Source organism: Oryza brachyantha, chromosome 2, assembly GCF_000231095.2.
Source record: "Oryza brachyantha chromosome 2, ObraRS2, whole genome shotgun sequence".
In the NCBI taxonomy this organism is placed as follows: Eukaryota; Viridiplantae; Streptophyta; class Magnoliopsida; order Poales; family Poaceae; genus Oryza; species Oryza brachyantha.
In genome coordinates, this window is record NC_023164.2 from 17,514,539 (window position 1) to 17,534,483 (window position 19,945).

At 39.8% G+C, this 19,945-nt stretch overlaps 3 protein-coding genes across 7 annotated transcripts; all 3 read left to right on the top strand.

Annotated features, from left to right (window-relative positions):
• The first annotated feature begins 528 nt into the window (after positions 1-528).
• On the top strand, positions 529-4,201 carry LOC102701695. Its single transcript, XM_006647423.3, has 4 exons — positions 529-767; positions 886-958; positions 3,660-3,749; positions 3,897-4,201. The coding sequence occupies exons 1-4, from the start codon at positions 606-608 to the stop codon at positions 3,959-3,961; spliced, it is 390 nt and encodes a 129-aa protein (XP_006647486.1). The 5' UTR covers positions 529-605; the 3' UTR covers positions 3,962-4,201.
• Positions 4,202-6,820: 2,619 nt separating this feature from the next.
• LOC102701417 (CMP-sialic acid transporter 5) lies at positions 6,821-12,529 on the top strand. 2 transcript variants are annotated; one of them, XM_040521433.1, is made up of 16 exons: positions 6,821-7,092; positions 7,210-7,484; positions 7,738-7,854; positions 8,385-8,441; positions 8,700-8,777; positions 8,876-8,920; positions 9,012-9,071; positions 9,878-10,000; positions 10,131-10,208; positions 10,416-10,485; positions 10,871-10,978; positions 11,082-11,215; positions 11,293-11,369; positions 11,579-11,627; positions 11,712-11,776; positions 12,158-12,529. In XM_040521433.1, the coding sequence occupies exons 2-15, from the start codon at positions 7,314-7,316 to the stop codon at positions 11,760-11,762; spliced, it is 1,218 nt and encodes a 405-aa protein (XP_040377367.1). In that variant the 5' UTR covers positions 6,821-7,092; positions 7,210-7,313; the 3' UTR covers positions 11,763-11,776; positions 12,158-12,529. The 2 variants fall into 2 exon arrangements, with proteins under 2 accessions (XP_040377367.1, XP_006647485.1); XM_006647422.3 differs by lacking the exon at positions 6,821-7,092 and having other exon boundaries at positions 7,152-7,484.
• Positions 12,530-13,646: 1,117 nt separating this feature from the next.
• On the top strand, positions 13,647-19,330 carry LOC102704870 (putative protein phosphatase 2C 22). 4 transcript variants are annotated; one of them, XM_015833582.2, is made up of 13 exons: positions 13,647-13,711; positions 14,716-14,851; positions 14,973-15,042; positions 15,307-15,412; positions 15,584-15,704; positions 16,138-16,260; positions 16,375-16,552; positions 16,632-16,708; positions 16,786-16,838; positions 17,506-17,560; positions 18,218-18,297; positions 18,392-18,478; positions 18,732-19,330. In XM_015833582.2, exons 2-13 carry the CDS (start codon positions 14,732-14,734, stop codon positions 19,021-19,023), a joined length of 1,362 nt encoding a protein of 453 aa, XP_015689068.1. In that variant the 5' UTR covers positions 13,647-13,711; positions 14,716-14,731; the 3' UTR covers positions 19,024-19,330. The 4 variants fall into 4 exon arrangements, with proteins under 4 accessions (XP_015689068.1, XP_015689071.1, XP_015689070.1 ...); XM_015833584.2 differs by having other exon boundaries at positions 13,699-13,761; XM_015833583.2 differs by lacking the exon at positions 13,647-13,711 and adding an exon at positions 13,718-13,801.
• The last annotated feature ends 615 nt before the right edge of the window (positions 19,331-19,945 follow it).

Consider the following 19,945-nt stretch of genomic DNA (forward strand, 5'->3'; position numbering starts at 1 on the left):
GCAACACAAGATCGTGATTCCCATGAGATCTTTTTCTTAGTACTTGTGTATAATAAAATATTTTTACCTGTAGCAATGCACTGATAATTTTCTAGGTAAGTAATAAATTCATATGACCGAAGACTCATCATGTGATTTTGTACCATGAGTTAGTAGTACAAGTACCCATACCCATATACAAATATGTAAGAATACCTATTGACATAAGAATTAGATAATATATACCACCTCTGTCCGTTTCTTATTTCTGTAGTCAAAGTCATTTGTCTTATTTAAAAATTTATATAAAAACTAAAAAATTTATCACGCATAAATACTATTTATATTTTATAATAAAAATATTAATCATAATAATTTTTTAAATAAGACGAAGAGTATATAAGAACCGAAAAAAGAAGTCCCGAAATAGTAATATACAACTCTTAATCTGCCGTCTATAATTAGTACCACGTATTGCGTTAAGCGTTGCTACGTGTTCAAGCACGAATCTCCAGGCAGGCGGCGAGGGTTAAGAGCCGGGAGTGGAGGGTTTCGCTGGTCTTCCTCTTATTTGGCGGCGCCCGAGCGAGCACCCACCCACCGCCGCCGCCGCCGCCGCCGCCGCCATGGCCAAGTTCAATGTGGTGCAGAAGAACAGGCGCGAGTGGAACCAGGACTGCAAGCGCCGCGCCCATGGGGACCCCAAGACCGGCAAGCTCAAGCAGCGGACCGCGCCCACCTCCGTCTCCGGCAAGCGCCAGCGCAAGCTCCTGCGCCGCCTCAGCCGGGTACGGTTGGGTTCTTACCGCCCACTTTCCCTGTCCCCGTTGCTTGTGCCCTTCTCGCGGCGTGTTGGGATTTCTGATGCTGCTTTGTCTGGTGGGATCTGCCGATCTGTTCTTGCAGGAGCAGAAGGAGGCTGTGATGGCTAAGGCGCTGGAGAACAACATGGGCGATGTCGATATGGTGTCCGCGGAAGGTGCGTTTATGATGGTCATTGTTGATTTAGTTCAGTTGAAATTTGCAAGTGGTTATGAATCTTTCGATGTTCTGTACTTATATTACACTAAATTGGAATATTTGTGGTACAATTGACCTGTTTTTTACGCCGTGATTCCATAAACGGTGAATTAGTCGGTGAAATCAGTCAGAGTGGGTCTAGTCGGTCTGTAATAGTTGGTGACTAGTCAGCTAACCTGGTCGACTAGGATATAGAAAAGTGGTGCAATTGTGACCAAACATGCATGAGTGGTGGGGGTGTATGCTAGAGTTAGGGCCTCTCTATTATTCCCATCCGCCATGCTCTCTCTTGCCTCCAACATACCCTGCCGCAATAAATTTAACGATGACAGAAAGTCAGATTTGCAATACCTTCAAAATAAGCTATGCTTATCAGATCAGTTTTATACTTCTTTTTTTTTTCAGTAATCAATATTCAATAGTCACTAGTCTGCAAATATGCTACAAAACATTTCAAAAATAGGTATTACGTGTGTGCAATATTTTGAATTTTCATATTGGAGCCACCAACTATTCAGTGACTAGTTCCAACCAGTTCGCCTAGTCCTAGTCAGGCCGCGTTCGGCACCTTGGCAAGATATCTAAATCCCCTTGTTTTCCGCGCGCATGCTTCCCGAACTGCTAAACAGTGTAGTTTTTGCAAAAATTTTCTATAGGAAAGTTGTTTTAAAAAATATATTAATCTATTTTATATTTTTAATAATTAATAATTAATTAATCATGTACTAATCTATTACTACGTTTGCCGCGCCGGATAACTAACCAACATCCCCCTACTGCCGAACGCGGCCTCAGTGGGCCACCGACTAGCGTCTAGGTGAACACTGTTCCATAGCATTGTAGAGTAACATTGGTTATGTTGGTGATGATTTGATACCTTTTATGCTTATTCTGATTATTTTTGGCCCATTGCTATATGGCATCATTTGTAGTCATATTTTCCACCTCTTGTTGGTGGAGGACAGACAATTAATCTATTGTAGGCACAAAAAGCTTTGTACTTTAGTTACAGCGGATGGAACAGTATTTTCCCACTTAAATCTATCATTGATGATGTTGAACATAAGGAAAGCCATTATGTCACCTGAGTGAACTTGGTTTATTCACTAGATTTTCTTGGTGACTGAAGGGTTGTTTTTGTAAGTGTTGATTCAATTTATGAAGCACCACCATTCTACTCTGTTATAAAATTTTTATAATTGGCCTGTTTGTGATGAAATGTTTGTAGCCAACTCCTATCAATTTGTAGTCAGATACTTGCAACAATGGACAAATGTACCACTAGATGGTTGAATCTAATAAAGAAAAGTTGTATAAAGATTTTGCAGGCAATATAATAGAATGTTATTAATGTCTAGGTGTTCTAAGTTGTAATGTTGCGAATTACTGAAGCTTAGCGGAATTAATATACCAGACTATGCTAGTGTGTATAGTAGTACTCCCTCCGTATTTCAATACATGACACCGTTGACTTTTTCGTTGGTGCATGTTTGACCATCCATCTTACTAAAAAAACTTATGTAATTATCATTTATTTCGTTGTGATTGAATTTATTACTAAATGTATTTTAATTATAACTTATATTTTTGCATATTTGTAATAAGAAATTGAATAAGAAGAATGGTTAAACATGTGCTAAAAAGTTAATGGTCTCATCTTTTAAAATACGTAGGGAGTAATTGTTATATACTTTCTCTTCTCAACCAATCACAACATTGATCCAATCATTCTCACCTACTCCCTCTGTTTCATATTATAAGACATTTTAGCTATCTATCAATGTATATTGTTTATATTTATGTCTAGATTCATAATGTCCATATGAATATAGCCAATGCTACACAATCTTATATTGTGAAAAGGGGGTAATACTTTCGTAATCCCTGTGCTCAGCTTTAGAAATGGGTACATTTTGTGACGGAGAGAGTGGTTGTGTAACAGTGTAAGTACTGACTTTTATTTGGTTGAATGCTGTTGATAACGCATGCACACCTTTTATAAAACATCATGGTTAGACTAGTGTTTGAATTAAAAATAAAAGATATATGCATTGACATTTTCTTGTTTACATGAGTTTTGGTCAATTGCTATGCTCCACCTGCTATTTTTCACTGAGTCGTAACCAAATGGTGGGGAATAAATTTTAAATCACCAGTTTTAATTGGTTTGATTTCATTTGCCTCTTTTCTTGACATATGCAGTTTGTTTTCTCTGCATTATATTGCACTGTTGAATTGAGATGAGATACAAATTTTACCATTTTATATTGATTTTGCTCATGGTGCCAACCTTTTTATGCTAGGATGCAAGACAGACATACACTCCCACATAACAACTTCTCTAACTCTATCTGCTATATGTGTACCCCTTCTGCACTGGTATAAGGCAAAGGGAAAGTTATGATGGGCTTTTTCCATATTAGGAAGCACATGTATGAGTTAGCATGACTGCATGAGTTGACCTGCTTGGCTGTTTATGTAGGGTATTCTGTTACCTTGTGGCTTGTGTTTCTTCACTACCATATATTCTGGATGTGCTGTTTGACTCCATGTTTACATAATGCTTCTGTTGTCTTGTCATCTGTTTAGACAACCAGATATTCATTTTATAAGTATCTGGTGCTCACTGCAATATCACTGCTTTTGTGTTTTCTGAACAGGCTCTTCAGACGCTGCAAAGGACAAGCCCGCGATGAAGTTTAATTTGAAAAATAACTCAAGAATACAGATCAAAAGATTAAAAGGCAAAGGTGGGGTTCTATGTTCGACTGTCTTGATATTTTCTCGATAGTAGTTCTTTTCTTAAAGATGTTCATACGAATTGCTCCTGTTATTTATTTCTATTCAGCTTTATTCTGTTGGAAGATTCATTCAAACTTTGTTGTTTCACTCTTCAGGTAGGAAGAAAGCCAAGAACGCAAAGCCACCAACAAAGAACAAAGTTGACGCCATGGTGGAATGACAGGGTGTAGTTGATAACTCTGTTATCTGAACTTCTACAATGTTGAATGGGCCCGCAAGGATTTCATATACCATGAGCTATCAACATTCTTTACTTTCTTAATGTTTAGTATAAGCTAGTTAGCGTTATAATCAATGAATCTTCATACGATGATCGAGACCTGAGTGGTAAAATGCATGACTTATGGAATCTTTGTATGAAAGTCTGATTTGCGTGGTTACAGCATATTTAGTTGTGACATTCTGTCTACGGTTCCTTGTTCTGATCGATGGGATGGATGCTTAAATTGTGAATGCACGTGAGGTTGAGCTATCCCTTGTTAACTTGTTTGGTTCGTCTGGGCACACGAGACAATTTTGATCGATCAATCAAGCAATTTACCTGACAAGGTGGCACAGCTCACCAGCACGAACCGGAGACCAGCTTCATAACCCTGAAGTTGGACTCGGGCATTGCTCGTACTCCCTCCGTTTTATAATGTAAGATTTTTAACTTGCAATGTCTGACTATTTGTTTTATTTAAAAATTATGGAAATGCTATTTATTTTTCTTGTGACTTACTTTATTACCAAAAGAACTTTAAGCACGGTTTGTTATTTTTCATATTTATATTAAATTTTTGAATAAGACGAATAATCAAACATTGTAAAAAAAATAGTACATTTCAATTGTTGTATACTCGCCATCAATAATTATACTCCCTCTGTTTTATAATGTAAGACTTTTTAACCTTGTCTAAATTTATATAGATGTTAATGAATATGAATCTAGACATATATATAAATTATATATTTATTAATTGATGAATTTTGATAAGGTTAGAAAATCTTACCAAGATAGTAATAAAAACTCGTCTTGGCTAGTTCAGGATTTCAAAGAGAGATAACTATGCATTGACACCATGATATTTGCTCTGAAGTCCGAGCTGCTAAAATACTAACATTAACTGGAAGCTGAAAAATACAGCTTGTTTTCTATATTCGTGGCGAAGTGGCTACATGTTCTTCGTGGAACAAACTATAGTATGAAAGTGAAGATTTGATCCTTTTTGGAAACAATAGTATTAGATTTGTGAGCTATATGATTCAAATTTTAATATGTAATATATTTGGATTATGATATTAGTTTCCTAATATTACTTTTAATTTTTTCTTATTAGTACTCTTATATTTCCCCTTTATATACGCTGCACAAGAATGATGCAATGGTTTGTTGTTATTTTCATGTGTTTGTAATTATTTTCTCGTAGTGGTTATTATCGGTCGGCGCCCGTTATTTTTCCTACAAAAGTTTCCGTGTGTTCATTCTGCATCTATTTTGCTAACAATTTCAAAATTGGACTGATGCACAAAACTAATTTTAAAATAAACTAGAACCTTAGCGATAACTCTTATGGTGCTAAGGTTGGCCGTGTCAGCTCTAGATCCCATGACATTGAGATATGTGTCATCGTGGATGGGGGTGCTTGCTAGAGGTTAATGTGGCTAGCTCAACACCATGTTTCATGGTGTTGAGCCCTCTACCTAAGCGCCAACCCACTTAATTTTGGGGCAGTACATATAACTCCATCCTGTGCTCACCCATCTATCCTCTATTTTCCTCAAACTAAACTAGGGTTACGGCTTAGGTGAAGCGACTGCGAAGGTGAGTGTCTAGGTTTTAATGTTTTTCCCTAGTTTGGACAATGTATTATTGGTTTTGTTGTTGGCGACCATGGAACATTATTTGCAGTATTCTTGGTGATAATTGCGACGATTTTTGCAATATCGACGATCATAGTTTATGTGTGAAAACTATGTGATATATCACGATTATCATGACATATCACCACTAATACTTAGCGGTTTGAGTATCAACTCTTGAGGAGTTGCCCAATGCTTAGAAGTTGGATATTTATTTTAGCGGATGCGAAAATACGGTAGAACGCATAAAATATAACATCAACTAATAGATTATGATGAAATGTATGTAATATTTGAAAGAAAAACTCTTGTCTCATTCAACTTTGGATGGTCCAAATCTAGTTAATATTCGACACCTTCTTCTCACCCGGTGCTAGGCCACTGCTTTTTTACCATGATGTTCAAGCATCTTTCTCATTCCTTTCCTCTCCTCTTCGCAAGCAAAGTGTCTTTTTCATCTTTGGTGTACCTCTAACCAATGTGGATACCTATCGTTGACTCTCTTCTCCAATCCTACAGCTCCGGTGATGCTGACACTACAGGGTTCCACTACTCATCTGCTCATATGCGTGACCCACACCTATGCCTCTAGCCCAAGGAAACACCCTCTTATCCCTTCACAAACACATGTTACTCTGACGCCAACGACAAATGCTAATGCGGAGATTGTCTACCAACTCTCAATAGATTATCTATCAGAGTTCACGTGTCACTTGCGTCAGAAAAGATGATGAGCGGAGAAGGAGGCTTGGCATGGATCTTCAAACGGTGAAACATATGTATGGAATCTCTCTCAATTTTATGTTGACTGCCATTTAGCGTATCTAAAATCACAAGTGCAATATTTTATCAAGAACCCTTTGAAAAAACAAAAATACATGACCAGTTGCGAATAAATGTTTATATCTTTTGCAACAATTTGGCTTATGTTTATAAGCTAAAACGGAGTTGAATTTGAAATTATTTTTGGATTTTTCATCGTAGTTTATTTTATAACATTTAATTTTAGATTACTAAAACACATATATTAAAGTTTTATTCATAAATTATCTTTACCTATTAATAAACCGTTACTTAAAAGTTGTAATTTTGGAAGAAAACCAGCGAAATAAATTTGTGATAGGCGCAAATATAAATAGATAGAAACACCCGCCTTCCTTTCTTGCGCGTACTCCTCTCCTCGTCTCCCCCACCTTCCTCCTCTCTTCCCCCTCACACCTTCCGCCTCCACCCGAGGCTCCTGCCGGGACCCGAGATCCCGGTGAGAGCACCTCGCACGCGCCTCTTCCCACCCGCGGCGGATCCAGCCAGCCGCCCGAGCGCTCGCCGGAGTCGCCGCCCAGCTAAGGCATCCCGGGCCGAGCCCCGGTTCGCCGCGCGTGGGTGCGGTGCCGACGGCGCGCCAGATCTGCGAGATCCGCACCGACACCCCCGCTCGCCTTCCCCGAGGTGCGGGCGATCTGCCAGATCCCCCCCACCCCAGATCTGCCCCTGTGTTAGGCTTGTCTCTCTGCCCTGACGCGCCGCTGCTGGGGTGGTGTCGCTGGCTGGCTGCTGCGCTTGTAGGTATGCTTACGTGAGCCCGTGATCCTCCTCGGACTCGGTCGCCGCGGCTACTCGGAGGCACCTCGTCGTCGGCGGCTCGGTCCTTCTGCGGTGGTCGTGGGAAGATGCAGCGGAACGGGGTGGTGGAATGCAGCGTGTGCCGCTCCCGGCTGGTGGTGCCGAGCCCGCGGAGCGTGTCCAGGGCGTACGACAAGCACCGCAGCAAGATATCGTCCAAGTTCCGCGCGCTCAACGTCCTTCTTGTCGTCGGGGACTGCATCCTCGTCGGCCTTCAGGTTTGGCCTCAACCTGCTTAACGACAACTCAAGTATCCAATTTGCTACATGTCGGTGTTACGTCTTTAGCCTATCCCAAATACTTATTTGGTGGAATGGTCCGACGAATCCTGGTGCATACTAAGTTAAGACCGATGCTATGCACGAATGCTTTACTTGGTTGACGCTGAGTTGTAATGTTGCTTGCATATGTGTTTCGATAATCATCCCGAGTCTGAAGGAGCTGTACTAATGATTTGCTTTGTATCTGCAGCCCATCCTAGTGTTCATGTCAAAGGTCGATGGGAAGTTTCAGTTCAGTCCCATCAGTGTTAACTTTTTGACAGAGGTCACAAAAGTTGTTTTTGCTATCGTGATGCTAATAATTCAGGTGTGTACTTTTTCTGATGTTTCTTTGGTGCGCTTGCATTCTGGTGATAATTTTACCCTAAAATGATACATAGACCACACCTATAGTTAGTCTTGATGGCTTTGGATTGACCAAAATGCTGTCAGTTAATTAGATTATATCACCTGTGCTCTTACATGAGCAGCCTACTGAATTTTTCTAGTACAATCTCATCTCCATTTCTGAAATCTAATAGTACACTTGTTTATCAGAACTCAGAGAAGTTATTGCACAATAAAAAAATATCAGGTGCAGCAAATTTGTGCACATTTTCCAAATTGATAAGTTGACCTACTGCAGAACTTATCTATCTGCTACCTGCACTTCATTATCTGCATGTACAATGTAGCTTGGAAGCATGCTTGCTATTCATTGAAAATTTGAAGCTATACAGATTTGTATTTGCTATGCAGTGCCGCAACATATGTACATTTTATGCCTTCTGTATACTTTCCATTATGACTGTACCTCTTACTTGTTTACCTTCATGATATCGCGGATGTATGTGGCAGTCTAGAAAGCAAAAGGTTGGTGAAAAACCACTTCTGGCACGTTCAACCTTCATGCAGGTGATTTGTTTTCTGCTCTCACAACAATATAGTTTGTGCTGTCTTTGTTGCTTGCATTCCATTTTTAAATGCATCTCTGACTCTCCAATTTTCACTTATATGAACCACCTAGCCCGTTTTTACATATTCATTTTTTAATTTCCAATTTCCTTTCCCAGTATTTGTTTATGCTACCTGTGGTGTAACATAACAATGCTTATTGCATATCTTTTTGTTTCATTGTCGGATCATCTGACTCTCCATCATTTCCATATGTAGGCAGCCCGTAATAATGTACTCCTAGCAGTTCCCGCCCTTCTGTATGCCATCAACAATTACCTAAAATTTATCATGCAGGTGAGCTGGAGCCATAGTTGACCTTCTATATACCCTTGTATTGCCATCTTTCCATGAGTATATTTTCTGATATTGCCTGACTTGTGCTGATTATGCAGTTGTACTTCAATCCGTCAACTGTGAAAATGCTGAGCAACCTAAAGGTACATATTTTATTCATTACTCAGTTGTTGTGCTTTTCTTCTTAGTGTGTTTATGCATATATCATACCTTTTGTAATCCAAACTTCTCTAGGTGCTGGTCATTGCTGTTCTTCTGAAATTTATAATGAAGAGGAGATTCTCTGTAATTCAGGTAAGGTTAAGGTTGTCTTGCAGTTTTGTCTAATATTCTACATATAGGTTGCGTTTTTATGGGTAAACATAACCAATTATTATGCTATGTACTACTCCCTCTATTCCAAAATAACTTCCTTTCTCATCCATCCCACACATACCAATGCTAAAGCAAAAAGACTAGAATACCCTCCACTTTATCAAATCCCAATGCAATTGTTCCACATTTTATCTAGTTCCAATGCATTTGTTTCTTACATTCCCAAACTCCAATGCATTGATTGCTCAAAGATGAACTTATTTTGGGACGAAGTATCTGTTAGTTTTCTACCACTATATTGCAATTTAAACATTACTAGGTCAGGTATTAACTGATATTTTACATGTTCTCTATTACTCTATGAGTAATATTATCAGTGCTCGGCGGCAGCATGAATACTTTGAACATAGAAATGGTTTAGGAGTATTAGTAAACTCTTAAATAAAATCAAGTGCGAGTGAATCTTTTAAATTGGCTTTTATGGTAATAAAGTGATTCTCAATAAAGCTAGCAGTAATAGATAATTCACGTTTGTCTACTTCAGTTTCCTCTGGTCTTATGGTATGTTTCAAATGATTCGACATGATAATGCTAGGTTCAACCTGTATGTACTAGAATTGCTATGTTTTCCCAGTTAATATCGAAGACCATAATGGTCACTTTGGATGACTTGTAACTGACTATGTACTGAGATATGTTACATGGCAAAGTGCCTTTTGCAAATGCTCTTGTGCAACATTCTAACTTTGTCGGCCATGCTGATTTTCTCTCCCCTCAATTTTCAGTGGGAAGCTCTTGCTTTACTGCTTATTGGAATCAGCATCAATCAACTTCGCACTGTACCAGCGGGCAATACCGCGTTTGGTCTTCCTGTCACTGCTATTGCTTACATGTACACACTGATTTTTGTAAGTAGCTTCCAGGCCATCTGACCTCTTAGGATTTTCTACCCATGCTCATTCACTTCATTTTGTGAGCTCTCTCAATAGACAATAGGCTTTAAAGTTATTTATATTCATTTGTGACTGTGAATTGTAGGTAACTGTTCCATCACTGGCTTCTGTCTACAATGAATATGCCTTGAAAAGCCAATACGATACTAGTATATATCTTCAGGTAAATCATGTAAAAATTTGTCTGCTGTATTGAAATTTTAGTGAGTAATAATATTTTATTCTTCTATCCAACTATTTATTTATTTTATATTAGCTATTTTGTTTAGTTTTTCCAAGTTTGAAGTATAAGGCATGTGCTGATTCTTGTTTTTGTCAGCATTATTGTTGTCCTTTATTTGCTTCATTGTTCTTTTCATGTATCATGCAGAATTTGTTTTTATATGGATATGGTGCAATATTCAACTTCCTTGGCATTCTTGGGACTGCCTTATTCCAAGGTACAATATTCTTCGAGTGGAAGTTTTGCTATGATAGTCAATGCTATCATGCATATAATGGTTTATTGGATCTCCATGTTTATCAATCCATAAAGAGCTAGCATTAGTTGGCATGGGATTGGTGTGATATCTTATTACTATGATTTTGTAAGCGAAGGGATGCCTGCCTTGTTGGCTTTATGTAGATTATGCAATATTTAGTAGGCCTTGAAGCTGATATAACTAATTTTTTATCAGTGATCAGCGTCAGTTTCTAGAACAAGACGATCATGAACTGTCTTTTGTTGTCATATTTAAATAATCTTTTCTGAATGCCATATTGTCTTATGTCTTGACAATCAAAGCACAATCTCTTTTCACATAATCATGTCCTATATATTTACAGGGCCAGAGAGCTTCAATATTCTCCGAGGACATTCAAGGGCTACGATGTTTCTCATCTGTAATAATGCTGCGCAAGGCATTCTTTCTTCATTCTTCTTCAAGTATGCAGGTAATTGTTGCTTGTGCCTTTTTTACTTTCCTCTGTGTAAACACTATCATTGATTCTTCCATCTATATTATTCTATAATTTTTTAACGTTAATCATGCTGCAGACACAATTTTGAAGAAGTATTCGTCAACTGTTGCAACAATTTTTACTGGTCTAGCTTCGGCTGCCTTTTTGGGGCATACCCTGACCATTAATTTTCTACTGGGCATATCAGTTGTGTTTATTTCAATGCATCAGGTAACTTTGCCTACTTAAACGAAATTTCATTTAGCTGGCCTTTTTCTTCTTCAATATTAACTGCTATTTGTTCTCAGTTCTTCTCTCCCCTCGCTAAAGTCAAAGATGACAAATCAGCCGAATTGTTAGAGTTGGAAGATACACAGAATCATCGGTGGGTTGCCATCTTATTTTAAATGGTTGGATCATGACAGTTGTCATTTTTTATTGGTCTCGCTTTCTTTACATTCAACCAACGATAAACAAGGCTATAACAACTTTAATATGTACTTTGCATCTAGTCTAGATATGTGATTATGGCACTGAACTGGTTTCCAGATATTTTTTATTGTGGGACCTCATAAAATACTTATTATGTCACAGGTCATCTGAATCTTCTTTTCTAAATATGACCGCTGGCGCTGCTGAAGATGTATGTAGCTCATTTACTTCTAAAGAAAAAAGAGTTATTACGTGTTGGAACAATTACATTATTAGTTGCACATTATCATTTCAGGCTAGCCATAGGATTGGAACTGATGAGAGGCAACCACTATTGCCAACATAAAATATTTTTTTGAGGTACGTATGGCTTCTTTTGGCCAGAACTTATAGCTTGTTTTATGTGGCTTGTTTGCTTTAAGAGATTAAATTATGCTACAAACTAAGTTATGGACAAATAAATAGCAGCGTGCTTGTGACCACAAACTAGTGGATAGAATAAATCTCTGTATAGATATAGCAGCATCAAATGTGGTACCTGAATATCTGAATGAAACAGAAGCTCCTGGTAAAATTTACTGTAAGTTATGCTTGGTCTGATATGGGCTACAGACTTAGTTTTTTGTTCCTAAAATGAAAGAAAATCATATTAATCAATACCTTGTGGGTGTGATACTTTATCTGGCAATTCACTACTCTAGAGCTAACTTTCTGAAAATGTTTTTTCATTTTTTTCTGCAGGTAGTGTATTAGACGATTCTTTTTGCCATCCAACTTGGAGGCAACAGATTTTATATAGCATGGCGAGTGAAATAAACTATTGTACACTGTAAAGGCAAAGAAAGCATTGATGTATTTTTGGATATCTGAATGAAACAGAGGCAACTATTCATTTTATTCTCTTTTGCGATAGGACGGGGTTGTGAGCTGTGTGGCCTAACGAATGTGGCACAACATTTTTTGGATAGGCAATTCCACATGAATCCCCAGATATGATACTAGGAATCTTTTTCTTTCTCCTGGATATGTATACTGAAATGTATCAACGTGATGTTTTTTATGGAACTTTTGGATTACTACACTCGCGTTACTTATTGAAATCAGTTGGTTCTAGTCCACGGTATCATGGTTACCGGCCGAATGTCTTCTCCCATCCCAGGCGGCCATTATCCAGCTTCTTGCACTCGTTCCATTGTATCAGCTGTTCAGCTCGAACGAGGGCTGGCCCTGCCGATGCTGATGAGAATCTGGAAGGTATTTTCAGGGTTGTGTTGCATCTTTAAAATAGAACCGTGAACTAAAGTGGTACTACCATTGTCAAAAAAAACTTTATTTTTTGATTTTTATATCCAATATCTGACTATCAATTATTACAAATCTTAAAAAATTAGTCACATGTAAATTATTATTCATGTTTTATCATCTAATAACAACAAAACATAGTGATCATAAAAAAGTTTTAAATAAAAATTTATTTATAAAAATTAAAAAATAAATTTATTTTGGGGCAGAGAATATAATTTTTCTCATTCACGTGAGAGCCCGTACCATTTTTTTTTGAGACGAGAGCACGCTTGGATTTGGATCCCTCTGGAAGTTTTGGGCCCATTCCAACTGCCGCCGCTCCACCTCTCACGTCCGAGTTTATTGCAGCCGCGCCGCCATGGTCGGTCGGATCCCGGCTTCCTTCTGGGCCGGTAGCTCGCCCTTCCTGCTCCATGCGCCCTCTAGCTTCGCACCTCTGTGCTCGCCAACTGCGTGCTGCCTCGGCTCGGCATGGGTCCAAGCTAGCGCCGGAAGATGACGAATGGAGCTAGCCGACGACAACGGCGAGCGCGGGGGGTGTGAGGATCTCGGTGCGGAGCGTCGAGTGAGTCTTCTCCAACTGTAATCTGGGGAAGGGAAGGGGGTCCCTCCCGAGCGGGCGGACCAATGCGGCGGCTACGGTGAAGAGAAACCGCTCGGAAGCGAGAGCGCCGGAGCCGGCGCCGGCGAAGCCGCGAAGGAATCCCTCCCCGACGTAGGCCGCGTGTGCTTCCGCATCGGACCGTACACGTGGACTCCATCGGACGGCCAAGGCGCCGCGAGCGGGGCCCAGGGGCACGGGCAGCACGTCGGGTGATCCCGGACCGTCGGATAACTCGCAGCAGCCACGTGGAGTCAATCCAACGGACGACATGCGCCGAGGGAGAAGAGAGCAGCAGGCTTTATATGCCCCCTCCTCGTTTTGGTTTTGCAGGCTTTGCATTGCACACCCACGCTTTTGCTTCGCGAGAGCAGCGGAATTGCGGAGAGGTGAGGAATTGATCTCTCCTCCTCGGCTCCTCCTCCTGTGAGCAGACGGTGTATGTTGTGTTGTCTTGGATCTTGAGACGCTTCTGTGAGGTTTTACTCTGGTCCCTAAGTGTTCTTGAATTGCCTTGTGTTGATGTTGATGTTGTTGCTGTTGCTTTTGAATTTTGATGTTGGTGGTGGTGGTTTTCTTTGAGGAGGGTGACGACCGAGAGATCTCTGTCCCGAGTTTTCTTCGTTCTTGCTTGCTCTTGTTGTGGCTGTTCCTGCTGCTTTCGAAGTTAGTGCCAGATTACTTAGCGAGATGGGGTGACAAGCACCAAGTCACCTATGGTGATCTTTGTTGTCTCCTTGTTTTTCTATCGATACTATCCTTTTCCACCTTGTTTTTCGTTGTTGCTTCTTGGTATGGGCTCTGTTGGAGAAGGCGCTAACGAGCACTACAACCCTCATGGCATGGTGATCTGTATTTGTCCCTCTTCTTCTGGATATGTAGCGCTCATCAGTTCATGAGTTCATCCTTCATACTAGCATCTGTTTCTACTTATGCCTTCTCTTGTTGTTTATGCCTGGCGTTGTTGATGTTTACATGGCATCTCGACCAATCGTTTATGCATGTTGAGTTCTGTTGATTACTCTTGTTCTCATTGATTTTTGGTGATGTTAAACTTCTTGATGATGCTGTCTGAGTGCATGCACATTTATTGATGTTTCACTTCCTCAATCCCCCAGTGGATGGTGCGAGGTGTGATTCTGTTAAAGTAGTTTGTTACCCGGCAGCAGGTGTTATTGAAATTTGAGAGGTGAAATCTTAGCATGTGAATATTTCTCCCCCTTTAACGATCATGCGCACTTCATGTGCACTTGAGGTTTTTTGGGTTCTTAAATATTGATGAGTTTGCTATTTTTGACAATCCCTTCTTTTTAAGACTTAGTGACCTAGATCAGTATTGTAGATTGTTCGGTTGAACAGATTGTACACTATTGTTCACAGTACTCTTTGATAGGAAATCAAGTTCTGCCATGGGTGCATCTACCAGTACCAACCGTCCATCAACAACGAAGCTCACTGATGGAGAGAATCACAGAGTTAAGTATGCCTCATCAACTATGCAAGGATTGCGTATGAGCATGGAAGATTCTGTGAGTAATCGCGCACTCCTTTTATCAACTTTATTGAGTTCATAGTCCTATGGGAAAAATAGTCAAATTACAAGTAATTATGGTCAAACACTAACTTGATTGTACCTTTCCTATTATCTAGCTTGCAGTTGAACTAGATCTAGATGGATTAACGAACACATCATTCTTTGGTGTTTATGATGGCCATGGAGGTTTGATCTTCATTCCCACCTTTTCTGACAAATGTCAAACAATTCATCTGTTAGCATAACATACCTTCATGCATCGGTCAAAATATTATAGAATTCGCAATCCTCTAAAAAGGAAAGATGCTGTGCATTTGTGTACATAATAGCTATTTGTTGACTGCTCTCTATAAGACCTGTTTCTTAGTAAAGCTTATAGAACACAGGATTACGGTTTATTCATGCTTCATTATCTAAGTCCATACTGTGTTCTTTACCTTTTCTATTCAGGAGCTGAAGTAGCAATGTACTGTGCAAAACGATTTCATGTTATGCTTCGTAAGGAAGAAGGCTATCTCAACAATCTGCCCAGTGCAATTAAGTCTGTGTGCTTCAGGTTATTTTGTAGATAAGCATTTCATATACTCTGCATTTTGCTCTGCATAAGTTCAGCGGAGAGTTACACACCCATTTTCCACATAGTTATAATGTTGCTTAAAAAATCTAGTTCCATTTATTGGACTAGCAAATATGAAATATGTTATCACTGTTCTTTAATTCATTTCAGAATTGATGATGATTTGAAACAATCAAATCAATGGAGGGTGTCACTTAATCCTTGTGGTAATGGCAATTGTTTCCAGTTCCTCAATACTGGTGTCTGTCCTAAAGTCTGGCGTTCTGCAGAGGTGATTTACCAACTTATGGATTTTCTCTACACATCCAATTGCACTGAAGTTAATCAAAGTAGTATTCTAGTCGTACCGTGTTCATATTATTATCTGTAATAAGGATCTTGAAGGAATGTGTGTAATATGAAGTCTATATTTTTCTCTCTCAAGATATGACCTGGAGTTCCAAGTGATACATTTCACACCAAGACATTTTTATCATTTCACGTTCCTATTTTACAGATTTGGAAGCAAAAGCTTGTTAAGTTCTTGCACTTTGTTATCCAACTATCCTAAATATCTGATGTGACTTTTCTGGACTCATAATGCCTTTCTTACATTTCTTTGTTTCTTTCTCTTTCTTTCTTTTATGGACGTTATTTAGCTTTTTTTTTTCTTCATGGAAGTATTGGCTTATTTGTTCTATACTTTGGAGATTTTCCCACCTCAGGTAACTCGTTATGTTCCACCGTTATTTGAAGGAAGCACAGCATGTGTAGTAATCATTAGAGGAAATCAGATCACTGTTGGAAATGTTGGTGATTCCCGTTGTGTGCTTTCAAAGAATGGACAGGTTACTGACTTTTTTTTTCTCGTCAAATGTCTATTTATTTGATATTCTGTCATGTCAAATGCATTAAATGGTCTGCGCCTAATTATTATTTTTGTATTTCCATTGCATCAAAAGGCAATTGATCTATCCACTGATCACAAACCAAACATTCAACTTGAGTGCCGGAGAATTCAAAGAGCAGGAGGACAAGTATGGAGGGAAAACTTTCCTGTAAAAGACTTAGGAGGAGAAATTAGGGAACAATGGGGTCCGTATTGTGTTGAAGGAAAGTTAGACACTTCCAGAGCAATTGGTATAGTTTTACGTTATTCCCTTTTGGTTGTTGTAAAAAAATCTATTGCATTTTAGCTTACATTTTCCTTCCCATTCAGGTGATTTTGGATATAAGAACAACAAACTTTTGCTTAATTCAATGCAAATGGTGATATGTGATCCTGACATTTGTGTTGTAAGTGTTACAATGTTCTTTCTAGATGACTATAAATTTGTTTTTCTGGGTCTGATCTGATGGGATTCTTTTGTTAGGCGAATATAACTGGTGATACTGAATTTCTTGTCATAGCAAGTGACGGCATCTGGTAGGTCCTCAGCTATAAACATCTTAAAAGTGATTTGTTTTTATTCTAATTGTTCGTGATTAAAAAAATCATGCAGATTATATCCAGTGAGTAATAGTAAACTTGCTTGCTTGCTTCTTCTAGGACAGTATTATTTTTTCACAAGGTTTTGTACAGCTAGGAACTGGACTGGTATCTAATCCAGTTCATCACCATGTGCAGTCATGTATGTTTTTTCGTGGTGAAGGATGTTGCATTTTTTTTCTGAGTTAAATGCTGTCCCTGGAGAGGTTGAGTCTACTAAAAAGAGAGACCAGCTGATCCTTGAACTAGCTTTTCATACTATTCAGATAGTTATTTAACTTGATGGCTCAGTGCTGATAGGCCTATCATGTTGGAAATTGCCACCGTCCCCTTATTTATTTGACTTATTACTTATACTGCCAGAGCATTCTTCAAGGACGATCTCACTTCTTGAAACATTTTACACCGGTAGGATTGCAGGAATTGTGCTAAGTTCTGGAAGATATCTTGTATCAGTGCTGCTATTCGTAAAGGATTGCAATCTGCCACAATTTTTGACAATCTGATGCACATTTCTCATTAGCAACCGTATTCTCTCCTGTTATTTTTTATAGTTTCATTCAGATTATCACGTTAAAGTTAAACACATTTCTTTCTCTTTCAGGGATCACATGTCAAGTCAGGATGTGGTTGATTTCGTATATGAGAAATTGTACTTGGTGAGTCCTTCCTCATTTGCTCTACCTGTTAATGTTATGACAGCAATGCACTTCTTTTTCCTACGAATCAAGTTCTAGGTGTTGAATAGTAGAGGAGAGATGTATACTAGAAATATTGGTTGATTGTATTGAGACTTGAGGACTGAAATATATAGAATGACTTGGATCTTAAGCAATCTAAAAGAGAGAGATAAAAACCAATCCTATCCTACCATAACAACCAGATCACATACAATCCTATTCATATACTTGCTAGGTCTTGTGAAAGGGCTATAGTCTAGTGGTTGCGGTGACTTAAGTAGCACCTAAGGTCCTAGATTTAAATCTTCATAGGAGCATGGATTTTAGATTAAATATTTGAGAGGAGACTAAATTCTCAAAGTTCCCAAAATAAAAAACAATAGCTGCATATATCCGGGTGGATATAGTGACCAGTTAAAAAATACCCTTCTCTAAAAATAATAATAAAATACTTACTAGGACTTACCTACCTACATATATGTGCTCTTAAATCAAGTAGTGTTCTCCGGTTTTGAAGTTTAAACACATATATTCATGGGATCTTCTTGGCTGGTTGGTTACTTCGTTGTCAGGCAATTGAAATTTGAAGTCTGCATATGAAGATCATAGGTTGTTTTGCATTTCATTTTTTTTTAGTCCTTGAGCACGGAGCACCTCTGCCACAATTTGAACAAACAGGGAAAGAAAAGACAATGTTTTACAGAGGGAGGGCCAAGGTATAGCCACAAACAAACCATAGCTCAAAAAATGAACACTTCTAAGCTAAGAAATAATCTGCTCGACCAGCCCTGATATCACAGTGCTATTCAGGTTTGGTTTGAAGTCTTCGACGAGTAAAGAAATTGTCTCCTTGGAAAATTATTTTATTGATCCTTTTCGCTCCATACCGTCCACGAGGTATTGATTAAAGTTAAAATTAATTTTCCTTTATCCTTTTTGGTTTGATGGAGCTGGAAGGCCATCTGACATTCAACTAGTGAGCCTTTTTTTTTCTCCCGTTGCATTCATAATTCATTTGTTGCTTTTTTTTTATAGACACATGGATTAAACCGGCCTCTACATCCAAAACGGGTGTCCAGAGTCAATTTCATTTGTTGCTAGAATTTGTTTTTATCCCCGTTGTCTTGACATATGCTTGTGATCGACACAGGAGGAGGAAATTCTACGCACAGCTTGCGAGAAACTCATCGAGAATTGCTTGGAATCGAGGAACAACGCGACGGCCATACTGGTTCAGTTCAAGCCCGGCGCCGACCAGCCCATTCCTCTCCTGTCCGTCATCGAGGAGGGCTCCGACGAAGCTGCCAGCGACAGCGACAGGGCTCAACATCAGCACAATCCCCATGGCGGTGGCGAGCAGCTCGACCTCTACGGCGGCGATGACGGAGAATCACTCCTTCTGTTTGGCCAGCCATAGTTCTTCGTGCAAGAAAGAACCTTAGCTAGCTGCAGAGAGTTTTGAGGTTAGTACAGGAAAAGAAAAGAAAGCTCCCGATAGTTCCGAGGCACTAATTAGGATTGTGCAATTAGTCCATTGACATTATACGTCACATCACATGCCCTGAGAGCCACTTGGATCGCTTCACGCACGTTTACTGTTTGTTTTGCTCTGGACTCCTGAAGATATTGATCGAGTTTGTAGCACTTGATTCGTGAATGATCACTGCTTCTATATCTGTTCCGCATTTCGTGATATGATGACTCGTGAATGAGCACGTCAAAACCCACAGTTGTGGAAGAAGAATTGTGCTCTTGCTTAATCATATATCCCATGTATATCTGTTCTGTATCGCGTGATGATGAAATTAGTAAGCCAACTTGAAACAACCCCTTGAACTCAAGGGATAATCGGTGGGCCAGATTGCTAGAATGCTAGTAATCCAGAACTGTGATGATGAAATTAGTAATCTACTAATGCAGATAGTCAAAATTTTCCGGCCCGTCTCTCTTCTTTTTCTTAAGAGGGAATGTCAAATGTGAGCCCGTTCGGAAATATCCGGCCCATTCCAACCCCCACGCTCCGCCTGCCATCCCACCTCGAGCTTGCGGCGTCGGCGCCGCCGCCGCCATGGCCGGGGGCCCCGGCTTCCTTCTTCTGCTCCGGTGGCTCAACTTCCTGCTCCACGTGTCCTCGAACTCCGCATCTGTCTGCTCCCCAGTAGCGCGCTGCCTATGCCTACTCTTTTGGCATGGCATAGCTCGGGCGGCAAGGCCGTGAGCCGGTGAGGGCGAGGAGAAGGGTGGAGGAGGTGCTAAGCGAGAGCCGGAGGAGAGAGAGAGAGAGGCTGTGGCTGGGAGTCAGCCGGAGGAGCAGAGGACGAAGGAATGGAGCCAGCCGAAGGCGCCGGCGAGCGTCGGAGCTTC

What these genes read in the sequence shown, in the direction of transcription:
- LOC102704870 (XM_015833582.2), top strand. Translation starts at nt 14,732, where the DNA reads ATGGGTGCATCTACCAGTACCAACCGTCCATCAACAACGAAGCTCACT. An exon ending in ATAGCAAGTGACGGCATCTG is followed by an intron (nt 16,839 to 17,505) that starts GTAGGTCCTCAG and finishes TTTCTCTTTCAG; the next exon opens with GGATCACATGTCAAGTCAGG. An exon ending in CGCTCCATACCGTCCACGAG is followed by an intron (nt 18,479 to 18,731) that starts GTATTGATTAAA and finishes TGATCGACACAG; the next exon opens with GAGGAGGAAATTCTACGCAC.
- LOC102701417 (XM_040521433.1), top strand. Translation starts at nt 7,314, where the DNA reads ATGCAGCGGAACGGGGTGGTGGAATGCAGCGTGTGCCGCTCCCGGCTG. An exon ending in AAATGCTGAGCAACCTAAAG is followed by an intron (nt 8,921 to 9,011) that starts GTACATATTTTA and finishes AAACTTCTCTAG; the next exon opens with GTGCTGGTCATTGCTGTTCT. An exon ending in TGTTTATTTCAATGCATCAG is followed by an intron (nt 11,216 to 11,292) that starts GTAACTTTGCCT and finishes ATTTGTTCTCAG; the next exon opens with TTCTTCTCTCCCCTCGCTAA.
- LOC102701695 (XM_006647423.3), top strand. Translation starts at nt 606, where the DNA reads ATGGCCAAGTTCAATGTGGTGCAGAAGAACAGGCGCGAGTGGAACCAG. An exon ending in TCCTGCGCCGCCTCAGCCGG is followed by an intron (nt 768 to 885) that starts GTACGGTTGGGT and finishes CTGTTCTTGCAG; the next exon opens with GAGCAGAAGGAGGCTGTGAT. An exon ending in CGATATGGTGTCCGCGGAAG is followed by an intron (nt 959 to 3,659) that starts GTGCGTTTATGA and finishes TTTTCTGAACAG; the next exon opens with GCTCTTCAGACGCTGCAAAG.